This window comes from Beta vulgaris, chromosome 4, assembly GCF_026745355.1.
Source record: "Beta vulgaris subsp. vulgaris cultivar EL10 chromosome 4, EL10.2, whole genome shotgun sequence".
Lineage (NCBI taxonomy): Eukaryota > Viridiplantae > Streptophyta > Magnoliopsida > Caryophyllales > Amaranthaceae > Beta > Beta vulgaris.
The window spans coordinates 15,583,341-15,598,055 of record NC_079205.1 but is presented as its reverse complement, the minus strand read 5'-3'; the positions used below and the strand labels follow the sequence as shown (position 1 = coordinate 15,598,055).

The 14,715-nt window shown below is 39.4% G+C and overlaps 1 protein-coding gene across 1 annotated transcript; it reads left to right on the top strand.

Annotated features, from left to right (window-relative positions):
- The first annotated feature begins 10,986 nt into the window (after positions 1–10,986).
- Positions 10,987–14,349, top strand: LOC104891389 (peptide-N4-(N-acetyl-beta-glucosaminyl)asparagine amidase A). Its single transcript, XM_010677077.4, has 2 exons — positions 10,987–11,492; positions 12,566–14,349. Exons 1-2 carry the CDS (start codon positions 11,067–11,069, stop codon positions 13,943–13,945), a joined length of 1,806 nt encoding a protein of 601 aa, XP_010675379.2. The 5' UTR covers positions 10,987–11,066; the 3' UTR covers positions 13,946–14,349.
- Positions 14,350–14,715: the final 366 nt, after the last annotated feature.

Here is a 14,715-nt window from a genome sequence, read left to right as displayed (position 1 = left end):
TGTTGGAGGGAATTGAGGTCAGTAAAAAAAAATGGGCCCCACTGTTAACGGAGTTACCTTTTTCTGTTAAGAGGTGGGTATTTAAAAACGTGAAGCTAAGTAGAGGTGGTTATTTAAATGCAAATGAAATTGAGGTGGTTATTTTGAAACAGGGGTATCTGGCAGGTGGTTATTCACAATTTTTCCTAAAAAAAAAGAAAACAAATGTCATTTTCTAATGGCCTGAAAATTAAGTTGTTTCATGTCATCGATCTTGGATGAAGTCCCCGCACTCTCTACCTTTTTGTTTCATGATTATCACAGAGTCTGGTACAAGCTAGACTCCCAAAGTTTTCGCTCAAAACTCTCTCCAGACTACGTGATAAGGATACACTTAACAAACAAATTAGGGTTTTTCTACATTATACCCTTGTGTTTCTTTAGTTTCTACGTTGTACCCCAATTTTTTAAAAACTACATACGGTACCCTCAAGCTTACCTTTATTAATGCACGATGTCCAAACTGCTGATTATATGTCATAAATTTAATTTATTCTTTTTACCTTATTGGAACTGATTTGACTTATACATAGTTTAACCCTTAGATAGATAATTACTACTAAGATTCGTTCCACCAAATTATAAAAAGTAGATGAAATTAATGACGTATAATTAGCGGTAGGGGTATTGTGTATTAAAAAAGGTAAGTTTGAGGGTATTGTGTGGAATTTTTAAAAGCTTGGGATGCAACGCAGAAATTGAAAAAACACAAGGGTATAACATAGAAAAACCCAACAAATTATGAGATTCAACCCACTTGATTCTCATACCCTTTTATCAAAACTCTAGACCAAATGCCTCCTTAATATATGTATTAGTATCTCACGCACAAAATCAATACGAAAATCTAAATAAATTAGTACAAACTTGAATTCCTTTGAATATTTGAATGATATAAAAAAAATCTCCAAATATAAGCAAAAAAATAACAAAAATGAGTGACACAAAGTATTGAAACCAACATTTATAAAAAGAACACAATTGACCCAATGCCCAAAGTAGTGCTATAACATAGTTTTCCCTCATAGTAATAAAAACCAAGATGGTCGAAAATATTTAGATTAATATAGGACGACTCAAATTTGAGAATCAGAAACATGTGTTTCAACAATTAAGGATTTTATGCTTTCATCCAAAGCTAACCATTTATAGAGTTACTAAGTTGTGTCAAGCGCCTTCTGGGCTCCCAGCTGAGCGGACGCATATCACGATTCTTACGGTTCGCTTACCGAGGAATAGAAAGGTAGGACCTCGGGGACTTGGCACGAAAGGCTCTATCCCATATGATGAGGTGACATTGTCAAATCTGGCTAGATGATAAAGCATTACAGAGATTGGCCTAACAAAGTGCAAACCAACTAAGTCGTAATAAATCTAATATACAAAATTTAATAAATATGCAAAATCATGGGGAAGGCCATGGCCCACCTAGCCCCTTGGTTCTACCTTTAAGTCAAGCTTCAACTCTCAACTATTTCAAGTTTCAATTAGGATACCTCTCTATTCGAGAGCCTCTCTCTCTAGATTTCTAGAGCCTTAAACTCTAAACAAACCTTACTAACCCATATACTTCAAGAACACCAAACTCCCCCCCTCTTCAGCTTACTACACAACAAATCTCCACAAAACTAAACCAATTGATCCTTAAGAACTTTTTCGAAAATTCTGGGAGATAGTGAAACTAAGGTATGAAGGCGTTATTTGGGGCAGTCAACCAAGGCCCGCCGCTTGGAATAAAGAAAATGGGGCCAATTATTCCCTCACAAGTAGGGGATATGAACCCGGAAGATGCGATCTTCCCAATGGCAGTAATCGGGCATTTCATAGATTACAGAAACTTCACTGCTAATCAAATCCAAAATTGGGTTAATAATCAATGGGTGATCAATGGTGAAATAAAAGTTGAAAAAGTGGGAAAGATTTTCTTCTTCTATTGCACTGATATAGATGATAGAGATAATCTCCTATCAAGGAAAAATGCGAATTATAAGGGTGCTCTACTAATCCTGAAATGTTGGTTCCCAAGTGCTGCCCTGAGGTGCTTTGACTTCTCAGAGAGCCTGATATGGGTAAGAGTGGAAGGCATACCACTTACTTCAAACAAGGCCCATGTAGCAGAAAGAGCGCTGAGGAAAATAGGTCGTGTGATTGGGATGGATGCAGGGTCTCTCAGGGAAGGGCCCAAAGAGTTCATTAGAGCAAGAGTTAATCACTAGTACAGAAAAGGCGATTTGCGTCGGATGTGAGGCGCCCATTTGCGTCGGACGCAGGTGCGACGCCAAAGCCCTCGACGCAAATGACTAGGAAACTATCTGCGTCGGACAAGAAACGACGCAAATGGGTGGGCTATTTCCATTTCTAACCCAGCAGCCATTTTTAAGTGATTTGCGTCGCATGAATCACTTGGAGCGACGCAAATCAGGTATTTTTTGCTTAAAAAAAATGAATTTGCGTCGCATCCGTGATTAGGTGCGACGCAAATCAGGTCTTTTTTATTAAAAAAAAATATTTTTGCATCCTTCAAACATCAGATCTAAAACAGAATGAAAATCTTAATAGTATTGCAAAAATTCATCTGTGTTGTGTCCAAACTAAAATCCAAATCATCCGTTTACAGAAAAAAAAAACTAAAAATAATACATGATTTACAGAAACTTAAGATGAGAAAATTACTGAAAATTAAAAAAGAAAATTACAACAATACAGAAGATGGAGCAGATCTAGAGATACTCGAGCACAATTACAACAATACTCGAGCAGATTATTTGTGAAATCAACAAATAATCTGATATCTTCTTCCTGTTTGGGCTATCAATTGTTGCTCGTGTTTCATACTCGAGCAAAATACCGAAATCTCTGAAATGAGAAAAGATAAAAAAAATCAAAATCCTAATTCAAGATGAGCACTAAACTGATGTAATTCATCGACTATGATTATGACGAAACGAAATTAGTAGAGACTTATTATTTTTACAAAAATCGAGAAAGAATTGAAATCAGAACCCTAACCATTCGTATTTCGCTTTGCCATGGATGTCAGCGTTTCTTTGAACGAAGATGGAGCAGATCTAGAGATGAACAAAGATGTCGGGGCATTTTTCGTTGAACTTCACATCAAAAACTTCGCCGGAGAGGTTGCGTTCCTGCGTCAGAGAGAGAGAGGTTGTGCGCGCCGATTCTCGAAAACTAGTGACGAAATGAAACGAAAAAGAAAGAACAAACCGTCGGTGCATGAGATGGTGAACGAACCGTCGGAGAGAGAGATGGTGAACGAGATGTAAACGAGTTATCTGAAACGAACGATGAACGCATTCGTAGATCTGATTGAATTCGTCGACTGTAAAGAAGTGGCCGGAGAGAGAGAGAGTTTGAGGAGAGAGTTTGAGGAGAGAGATAGAGTTTTAGGGTTTGAGAGACTGTGAGGAGAGAGGCGCGAGAGAGAAAGGGGGATTTTAGGGTTTGAGAGACTGTGAGGAGAGAGGCGCGAGGGAGAGAGGGGAAAATGAAGAGGCGCGGTTACTTTTTAGGTTAAATATTTGGATGGGCCAAAATCTGCGTCGGATGGGCCATGTGGTCCGACGCAATTTTGGTTTTGCAACGCACACAAATACGATGCGACGCAGATAGCTTAGATGTGCGTCGCACTCTTCTTCATGTGCGACGCAAATAGGGTTTTTGCGTCATTTCCGTTTAAGTGCGACGCACATCAGGGGACGCAAATTGTCGTTTTTCTACTAGTGAATGTGGATCTTAGTAAACCTCTAATCCCAGGGTATTTTTATGAATACTCTCCGGATCACTTCAAATGGATTGACTTCAGATATGAAGGCATATTTATTTATTGCAAGAAGTGTGGCATGACTGGCCATAAGGCTACGGGGTGCCCTTACTCAATGGAGGAAGCTCAAAGAAGGTTCGGTAGGAGAATGTATGAAGTTTGTATCGATATTCAAAATCTGTTAGTTGGGCAACCCCCCTCACAATGCTTTACTAACAAGATAATTGGATTACGTCGAATTGAAGTATTAAGAACGTCACGCATTGATCTCACAACTCCACCATCTGATGAAATCCCTTTCGACGCAAATTTCCAGAGCTCTCCTTCGAAATCAACATATTCATCCTCTTCATCTGATAGTCCAAGCAGAGGTAATTGTTCTGTTGTGGGGAAACGGGAAAGGACTAAATCGTCCAGTGAAGATGATGGTCCTAGAAAGAAAAGACTATTATGGGAAAGAAGGAACTCAATTCCAATTGCTCCTATAAAAACAAGTGCTGTAAAAAATGGCAATCATGATGACGGAAAGCAAAAAAGAAATCTCTCTGCAACAGATGGAGTCAAGAAGAGGAAGGAGGGAAAATGTGTGAGTCAAAAACGAAAGGCCTACTGTAGCGCGGTCAATCAACCTGAAGCTAAGAGGGCAAATCGTCAACAATGCAGCATAGGTGCCTCAGTCAAACTGAATGAAGCTACAACAGGTATGCATTTACTTCCTGTAGTAAACAGCCTGGGGCTGCTAGAGGGAAAAAATGAAAAGAAAACTTTCAAATTTGGCCTTAGCCCACTAGGGGAGAATAGTAATGGTATTAATACAATTTTGAGAAATGAATGGCTATTGAGCAGGCCTCTAACCACCCCCTTTGGAACGAAATTACTTCTGGATAAATCTCCCAACCAGATTTTGCTTGAAACTACTGCCTTGAGCAATGAATACCTGCACAATAAATCTCAGTTCTTGAGTAGTGCGCTGGACCTTTGGAATAGTGCAATAAAAATTACTCAGAAAATGGCGGCGATACATATTTATTCCTCTTCAACTCTGCAAATTCCCTTTAAACTCCCTTATTCCCCGGGTCAGAAGAGAGACTCTAGTTACCTTGCCAACTCTATTTATACCCCTCCTTTTCTTCAAACCTTGACCCATCCTTTTCCTTCTTTTAAAACTCTCTTCTGTCCTTTTCCTAAAACAAATCTTGTTGCTTTAAAAATGGTAAGTTCAGGAGCTGAGCTGGATGACCAAGTGGTCGCAAACATTGGGCTGGGCTTAGTTGATTCTTCTAGGCTTTATTGCCCAACAAACCCTCTAAATGACCCCTTCATTCCTTTAGGGGAAATATTTCCTGTTAACATGGCAATTGTCTCCCTTCGAGATCTAATGGAAAGCCCCCAATACCCAAGCCCAAAAACATCTGACTCGGAACCTCATGAAGAGTCTAGCGACTCATCTCAATCCTTCTCTTTCTCAACCCCACTGACTAGCCCAGCCCCACCTGCTTATTTGTCCAAAGAATTCCTGTTATCTGTGCAAGGAAGAAATGATAAAATGAAAGAACCTTGGGATCCAGTGACTCCAGTTGAAACCCAGGAGAGAAAGGAAGGGCTGGCCCAAAATGACTCTTCGAAATCGGACTCACTAAGATTGTTTGAGGGAAAACACTATGATAAGGCCTCCTCTTCGAGGCCTGCTATCTTGATCAATGGGTCAAGTGAAGGGATTCATGTGAAAGCTAAGGGGAAAGTTGAACCTCTGGAAGCTCATCAGAAGCCTCTCAGCATTTTGGACCACAACAACGATCGTCAAAAATCTGCTTTGCTGGGTGTGGTGACGGGTGCAAGAGAGAAAAATGGGGCAAATGAGAAGGGGAAAGCAGTTGTTGGGGTAGAGGACCCTTTTTTCTCAGCTGACTCAGACCTCAGCCCAAGTGAAGAAGACTTAATGGAATTAGATAACATGCAAGGCATAGCTGAAGCCACTGGCAATGGAAGCGGACCAAGTAAAATAAGTGCTAGGTTCCCAAGGAAGGGAAAATCGCAGAAGAAGATCGCGAAAGAGAGAGCAAGGAGGACTAAAGAGCTAGCAAAGAAGAAACTAGGCTGGGTGGGTTGTTTCTGGGACAAGCTGAAAATCTCAGAAGAAAAGAAGAAAGCGCATGTTGTACCTCAAGTAGGAGACAAGCTAATTACCATTGAAGAAGAATCGGAAGATTGGGTCCCCATGAAAAAGAGGCGCAAGTTCCAGAAGTGTTTTAAGGGCAAATACACGTGCAAATATGGACTAAGTGGAAGTGATGATATCACTACTACTTCAGAGGATTCAAGCAATGGAAAGGGTGAGGTGGCTGGCCCCAAGCAGCCCCCAAAAGGATTATGAGAGCCGGCGCCTGGAATTGCCGGGGCCTTAAAGCTGATGACTCCCCGACAATTCCGTTCCTTCGATGGCTAGTCAGTAGTAAAGCTTTAAATTTTCTTTTCCTCTCTGAAACTAAAAGTAAAGTAGCAGACTTAGATAGTACGTTAAGTAGATTAGGGTTTATTTGTGGGCAGGGCATGATGCAAATGACCTCTCAGGGGGGCTAATTTTGTGCTGGGATAATTCTGTTGTAGTGTCTATCATGTTTGTATCTGCTAACTATGTATGTTGTGAAGTAACATATGAATGTAATGTCGTTTTCTATGTTGTGTGTGTGTATGGTGAGCCAGTACTAGAAAAAAGGGCTGAAGTATGGAATACTATCAGGGCCTTCATCTGGTCACACCCAGGTAAACTCCTCCTCTTGGGGGATTTTAACCAAGTTGAAACAAACGAACAAAAACTGGGAGGGAACATGCTCATTAAAAGGGGCAAATTCCTTCCTAGAATGGAAGCAGGATTGTAATCTCATTGATATTCCCTTTCATGGAGTACAATACACATGGACAAATAATCGCCAAGATGATGCAGCTATTTTTGAAAGATTGGACCGAGCCTATTGCAACGGTACTTGGAGATGTGAGTTCCCAGAAGCACTGGTAATAAATTATCCGATTTTTGTCTCAGACCATGGACTAATAATTGTAGAATGCCACCCTACATCAAAGAAGAAAAAACGACCATATAAGATTGAAGCATGGTGCCTTGAGTATGAACCAATAGACAAAATAGTCACAAATGCTTGGCAATCTGTAATTCAAGGATCTGCTTTGTTCAGGATTCAAAGAAAACTTCAGAAAATAGCAAAAGAATGTAAGCATTGGTGCTTAGACTTTAAAAAGGACCAAGGTATCCAATGGGATGACTTTAATCAGGAGCTTGTAAAGGCGCAAAGTGAGCTCTCGGGAAGAGAGAAGAGAAGTAAAGAAAGGGCAAAGAGAAAGGAACTCAAAGTGTCCACGGACGTGAGATTAATTTTCTGGAAGCAAAGGGCACGTAACAAATGGGATCAACTAGGAGATCAACCATCAAAAATTTTCTTCAAAAGCATGAAGATGAGAAAGGGATGCAATGAAATTAGAGCAATAAAGGACTCCATGGGGAGTTGGACTGCAGATGAGGAAAGAATTAAGGAGGAGTTCTCTTCTTATTTTGAAAACTTATTCAACCCGGAAGATGCAACGGTGGACAGTGTAGTCAGAAAGGAATGGCTGGATGAGATGCCACGACTGTCGAGTGACCAATGTGCTCACCTGGAGGTTCCCTTCTCCTCAGAAGAAATTAAGCTTGCAGCATTTAGTATGGAGCCTCTAAAGTCTCAAGGTCCAGATGGATTCCCTCCGATCTTCTACCAAAAGAAGTGGGACACTATTGGAGAGGGAGTGTGTCAAGCAACAAAAAATTTCCTGGAAGGGGGTTTTATGCTAAAAGAAACAAATAGGACATTTATTGCCCTAATACCAAAAGTAAGTAGACCGGAAACAGTGGGACAGTTTCGGCCTATCAGTCTGTGTAATACATCATATAAGGTGATAGCTAAGTGTTTGGTAAGAAGGATCCAACCCCTGTTGAACTCCTTAATAGGGCAATTCCAAAACGCTTTTGTCCCAGGAAGATCAATAACCGATAATTGCATCATAGCGCATGAAATGCTCCACAAGGTGAAGAAAGCAAAGAAGAATGAAAAATTTACCATGGTGCTAAATCTTGACCTTAATAAGGCATATGATAGGGTTCGATGGGATTTCGTGAGGGAAGTGCTCACTACAATAGGGTTCCCAGAAAAATGGATACACCTTATAATGGAATGCATCTCTTCTGTTACATATTCAGTCTTAGTTAATGGTGAGCCTACAAAAAGTTTCAGGCCAAGAGCTGGGTTAAGGCAAGGAGACCCACTGTCTCCATACATTTTCATTCTGTGCATGGAAGTTTTGTCGCGTAGAATAGTGCAGCAGCAGAATTTGGGACTCATAAAGGGGCTTAAAGTACATAGGAAAGCACCGGAGGTGTCGCACTTACTATTTGCAGATGATGCCTTGTTCTTCTTAAAGGGCACGCTGGAGAATGCTTGGAGTATCCACAAAAACCTGGAGGCTTTTTGCTCCATGTCGGGTGAGATGATAAATAACCAAAAATCGTACGCAGTGTTTAGCAAGAATACACCCAAGAAATTCATAAGGATACTTAGTAAAGGGATGAAAGTGGGAAACAAGGAAAAATTGGGTAAATACCTAGGATGCCTTATGGATGTGACGGGGCACTCCTCACAAGTGTTTCAGGACCTGCCTCAAAAAATTTCAAATACGATAACGTCTTGGAGCTTTTCCTCCCTAAATCAAGCAGGTAAGTTGTTATTAATAAATAGTATTCTTATGGCTTATGCTTCTCACGTCATGGCTATTTTCTTGTTCCCCAAGAAAGTGCTTGCTGCCTCCACCTCAATCCTTCTGAAATTCTGGTGGAAATCGAGTAAAGATAAGAAGCCAATTTACTGGCGGAAGCGGAGCCTTCTTGAGAAACACAAGTGTGAAGGGGGTTTAGGGATGAGGAACTTGCTGGCGGTAAACAAAGCACTCTGTTTAGGCAAGCGTGGCGCATGCAGAGTAATCCCCACCTGCTAGCCAGCCAAATCTTTAGAGCGAAATACTCAGAGTCATGGTTCACAAATAGTATGAGGGGAAAAATACCAGGCGCGTGCTCATGGGGAAGTAGAAGATAGAAAAGTGTCCAGGCCATGGTCCCTGGGGTGGGAACCCTGATTGGGAATGGAAAGGATACAAAAATTCGTGGCCCCAAATGGGTAGAAGGAAAGCAGGTAACTTGTGTAGATCAAATGGAAGACATGCAAGATACACAACCGGAGTGGGTTAGTGATCTAATAAGTGAGAATGCTTGGAAGGAAGAAATGTTGGATAGATGGTTTGGATGGGAGGAAGCCATGAACATAAGAGCCATCCATATCCCTTTGGTGGAATGTAAAGACGAGTATATCTGGTTAGAATCGCAATTTGGCCAATACTCCCAAAAATCAGGTTACTGGTCCATAATGAGAAACTCTTGGAGTAAGCCTAACTCCATTCTCTTCTGGAAGAAATTCTGGAATCTAAAACTCTGGCCAAAATGGAAGTTCTTCTATTGGAAGCTAGTTAATGGTGCTCTTGCCACCAGAGTAAACCTTAGGAAAAAGAAAATCCTAAGCGAGGCTCCCTGTGCATTATGTGGACAGGAGGAAGAGTCTGATACTCATTTATTTAGAGACTGTGAAATAACAAAAAGAATCTGGGCGACTTCAGACCTAGGAATCATAAACTTGGACAAGTGTAAGGTGCCAATTTCAAGATGGGCAAGGAATTGGATTTGGTACTTCATGATGAGTGACACAGCAGGAAATGAAGGGAGCTATGAGTTTGTGGCGATTCTATGGAGTATTTGGATTTTTAGAAATCAATGTATCTTCAAGCCAACAAACAAAACTGACCCAAGGGTAGTGTTTGATATAATTCAAGACTGGAAGATCAAAAGTTAACTAAGCCAAAGACCAAAAGAGCAAAAGGAAGATCAGAACTGGTTCCCTAAAGCTCAAAGGGCGTATGAGCAAGTAAACTGGAGCCTTAATTGGAACAGTATCGAGGCAAGGTTTCTACTAATTGTAGATGGAGCATGGAAAGGAAACAGCAAGGGGCAATGTGGATCAAGTACTGCAGCTTATGGATGGGTACTGATGGAGAGGAAGGAGGAAATAGATAGAGGGGGGCACTGCGTTCATGCAAAAACTGCTGATCAGGCGGAAGCCTTGGCAGTCCTAAACAGCCTACGGGAAATAATGGATAGAGAATTAAGGGAGCTAGAAGTATGGACAGACTCTAGAACACTTGTGGTGGGCCTGAGGGAAGGAAGCAAGACTGCATTCCCAATCAGGAATATTTTGCTTGACATAAAAGAACTAGTTAGTAGAATTAGCAGTATTAAGATAACAAAAGTGGAAAGAACAAAAGTGGTAGAAGCTCATAATATTGCCACAAAGTTGAGGAAAGTGGGCACTAGGATGTAATTTTCTTCTTTTATCTATATTGTTGCCAAAAAAAAAAAAAAACTCTCAACTATTTCCAATATCTAACATTTCCCCCATTTTTACTCGACTTATTTAGACTATGCTTAAAAACACTAGTTGAAATAAGATTGAAGTCAATAGAGATCAACCGAAACTAATAATAATAGGAATCTCATTACCTTTAATAATAAACAAAAGACTTTAAGACATTTTCAATCATATTGCCAAAGGAAGATAAGTTTAAAGTCCAATGGCTTCATCAATCAAAATTCAAATAGGTGCCTTTATTAAGATCGAAAGCACAAGCAACTAAAGAATTAGCATTGTGATCTTTGACTCTTTGAGGACAACACCTATGATGATGAATTGCTCATTATATGACCCATCAAAAACAAGTGTGATAGATAATCTCAAGGTAGAAAGACCAAGAATGTATAAACATCAAGGATTGATATTAGGTCGTACGATAATAGAATGAGAAATATTACTTAATACTTCTATCCTAAGATCTTATAACAGACTTGTAAATCTATTCTATTCTATTTTAAAATATAGTTTCTTACAATATTTTCTCTCTTTTATACTTTTTCTCACAATATGATTTTATGATGTAATTTACACCCGGATTTTTCCTTTTATCAACATGTCCATATAAAAAAACCAAAAAAGCAAAAAAAAAAAAAAAAAAAAAAAAACAAGAGACCATTGTGATAGTACCATAATATTGCTTCAAGTCTTAAACAACATGATGAAGTGTATTGGTAGTTGAAAATTGAATAACAATGCACTCCATCATTTTCTCTCTCCTCCTCACTTCACTCGCTCTCCTCTCATCAGCAATCCCACACCACCACCCTCCACCCTTAACTCCCACCCCTCTCCTCCCTTCCGCCGTATCACCACCACTCCGCCACCCCACCACTGAATTCTTCGAAGTCAGAAAACCCATAAAACTCCCGCACACTACCCCTTGTTCTCACCTCTTCCTCTCCCATGACTTCGCCTACACCTACGCTCACCCCCCTGTCACCGCCCCTTACTCCCCGCCTTCTCACTGCCCCTTCACCCGCTATTCCTCCGTCGTCCTCGAATTCTCCGCCACTTGCCAAGGCCGACAGTTCGACCGCATCTTCGGCATTTGGCTCAGCGGCGTTGAGCTCCTCCGTAGCTGCACTGCTGAGCCTACCCGCGATGGTATTTTCTGGCAGGTCCGTTCTGTTCAACTTATTTTAACTTGTATTAATTTATTAATTTGTTTGTTATTTGAACTTATTATAATTTATAAGTACTTACCTCCTCGGTTCTTCTTTAATTGATCTTCTTTAATTCGTGTCGATGTATAGTTTTTGTTAATATCTCGTCTGTAATTTTTTTTACAAATACTTAACTAAATTTATTAATGGTCAAGATTGTGGCTGGGCTAAGTGTGATAAGAGCATCTCCAATGGTTTCATATAAGGCATGCTTGCAATTTTTGCTAAATATGTAGCTGTAGCTTAACCACTGGAGAGAAGAAAAATAAATCTGCTTGCAAGCAAGTGTTGCCCAAACAAGCACAGTAGCTTGAAAAAAATAAGAGGATCACATCCAATTATGATATGCCATGTGAAAACTTTTAGTTATTTCTATGTTTTAAAAAAATGACAAGCTAAAAAATGATGTAGCTTACCATTGGGAGACATTATAGCTAGCAAACAATGTTGCTTAAAAGGCTGATGTGGTAAGTCAAGCTACAAGGTGTTATAGCTCACCATTGGAGATGATGTTGCGATTTAAAAAGAAGGGAGGAAAGGAAGGATTTATTTGAAACGATGATCCGATTTGACTTTTGTAATATTTAGACTCTCATTTGATCGTGTTTGTGATTCATTAGAACTGATCGTAGCTTATTTGTTATATAACATAACGCGGGGAAGGTAATCAAAACAGAAAGAAAAATTCGTCTTCTTTCTTTTATCACTTAGGGGCCTTGCGAGATGAAAGTTTGATGCACGGTTTTGAATGAGAGAAAGAAGTGAGGAATCCTCTTTTGCAAATTTTTAGGCGCTCGCAAGTTACTTAGAATTATGTGTTTGCAAACCTTTTCTTTCACATTTATCACATACTTTTGTCAAATGAGCATAATGTAAAATGTAAAATGGACAAACATAAAATATGCAAAATATTTGTGGGGGAGTTGTTCCAACTTCCAAGTGCTTCCGTAAGATCTATGGAGGCTTTGTATAACATATCACTACTTATTAGAACTTATCCTAATGAACTCGACACTATCTTGTGGCAGGTTCGTAAGGATATCACCAAGTATTCTTCCCTTCTTTTGCGATCTAATCAGACGATTTCTGTTTATCTTGGGAATCTCATTGATAAGACTTATACTGGTGTTTACCATGTTAATCTCACTTTTCATTACTACCCAGTTGAGCATTCTGGTCAAAAGAATCAGTTGAGTTCAGATGATTTATATCGGAATTCGGCGGATTTGATTCTTCCCATTTCCAGGAGTTTGCCGTTGAATGATGGGTTGTGGTTTGAAATTCAGAACTCCACTGATTTTGAGTCTAAGGAAGTAGTGATTCCTAGGAATGTGTACAGGGCTGTGTTGGAAGTTTATGTTTCATACCATGAAAATGATGAATTTTGGTGTACTAATCTGCCTAATGATTATTTGATGGCTAATAATTTGACTGATAAGCAGCCTGGAAATGGGCCTTTTAGGGAGGTATTAGTGAGTTTGGATGGTGATCTAGTTGGGGCTGTTTGGCCTTTCACTGTGATCTTTACTGGAGGAATTAATCCTCTTCTTTGGAGGCCTATTAGCGCAATTGGTTCGTTTAATCTTCCTTCTTATGACATTGAAATTACTCCGTTGTTGGGCAAGTTGTTGGATGGAAAACCACATAGTATCAGGTTTAGTGTTATGAATTCGCTGAATGTGTGGTATATTGATGCTAATTTGCATCTTTGGTTGGACAAGAATGTTAAGGTATTGAAGGGGAAACTCTTGGAGAACAATGCTGAGCCTCTAACCTTATCGTCGAGATCCAAATTTAAAGGTCTTGATGGGAAGTTCTTTACTGGTGCAAGTAGGTCTATAATGTCTAAAGGGTGGATAGAATCCTCTAAAGGGAATATAACAACCATTTCAATCCAAAAATTTGATTTCCGAAACTTGATTGTGCTTACAAATGATGGAAATTGTCAGACTGTGAATCAGACTATAGACTTTAACACCAGTGTTTCCGCAAACATGCTGTCATCTTCTCCATTTTACACGATTGAATCACGCAAGAACTTTCCACTGTTTTTGTACACCAATGAGATGGATCAAGGTAACAAAAGCTATAGTTTGTTGAGCAATCTGACCTTGGGATTCAACGAGGATAAGACATCGGTTGCTGAAAGTGTGATTTCGTCGAGTACACTGAGGAACCAGCAAAAAGGCGAGGGAACTATGTTGGTAAAGAACAATTTGGTGGTGAGTGGATTAGGAAGTACTCATCAGATATATGATTATGATGAGAACAATGGTGGATTATGTTACTTCAGGAATGTGAGCAGCTACAACTACACCATTATTTTCGATAATGTAAGAGACAAATGCGAATCGGCAACTCGAGATTATGTTCCTCTCTTGTCTAATCATGGGATTGTACTACTATAAGAATAGTTTCTACATTGAGTTTATTTGGTTTAGAACCAACTTCCTCAAAGGTTCATTTACGTTTAATCTGGTTTTTTTTTTCAGATTGTTAGATTAGGATGTCAATGTTGTTGTAATAAACGATTTCCAAATAAAGAAGGAAGCGGAAAAATGTAAGGACAAGTGCCTCGTTCATGTTGAGAAGGAATAGTTTAGGCTTGAAATGATGGCAGAACTAAGAATGCGAGCTCTAAGCTTAATTAAGAAGTGTTGCATCTATGTTTAATAGGAATCTGACGAAAGTTGGAACTTGATTTTTTTTTTTATATATTTATGAAATTAGTTTGTAAGGTTGAGTTTTCAATTTTGAATTGAATATGGCTTGTAAAATTGAATTATTAGTTGAATATATTGCCAGATTTACAGCTTCTTGTCGCACTAAGTTCAACTTTGTAATATATTTGGAACTTGCTGCCTTTGTAATAGGGGGTAGGGGCTGTTAGATAGAAGAAGTGGTTAGCCGTGAGCTTCTAGTTGTAGGATAGAGGTTAGCTTTTAGTTGTGAAATTAGTTGTCTAAAGTTCGGTAATAGTAGTTGTCGACAAAATTTTAATGTGTAAATAATATATGTAAAAATGGTAGTTTTTTGCTAAAGCTACTCAAAAGCTAATATTTTTTTAGCTTTTGGCTAAATCTACTCTAAAACTGAAAGCAACTTGAAAAGTAGGTAACTCCAAAAGCTACTTTAACAAACAGTAAAATAAAAAAAAAAACTATCTAAAAGCTATCTC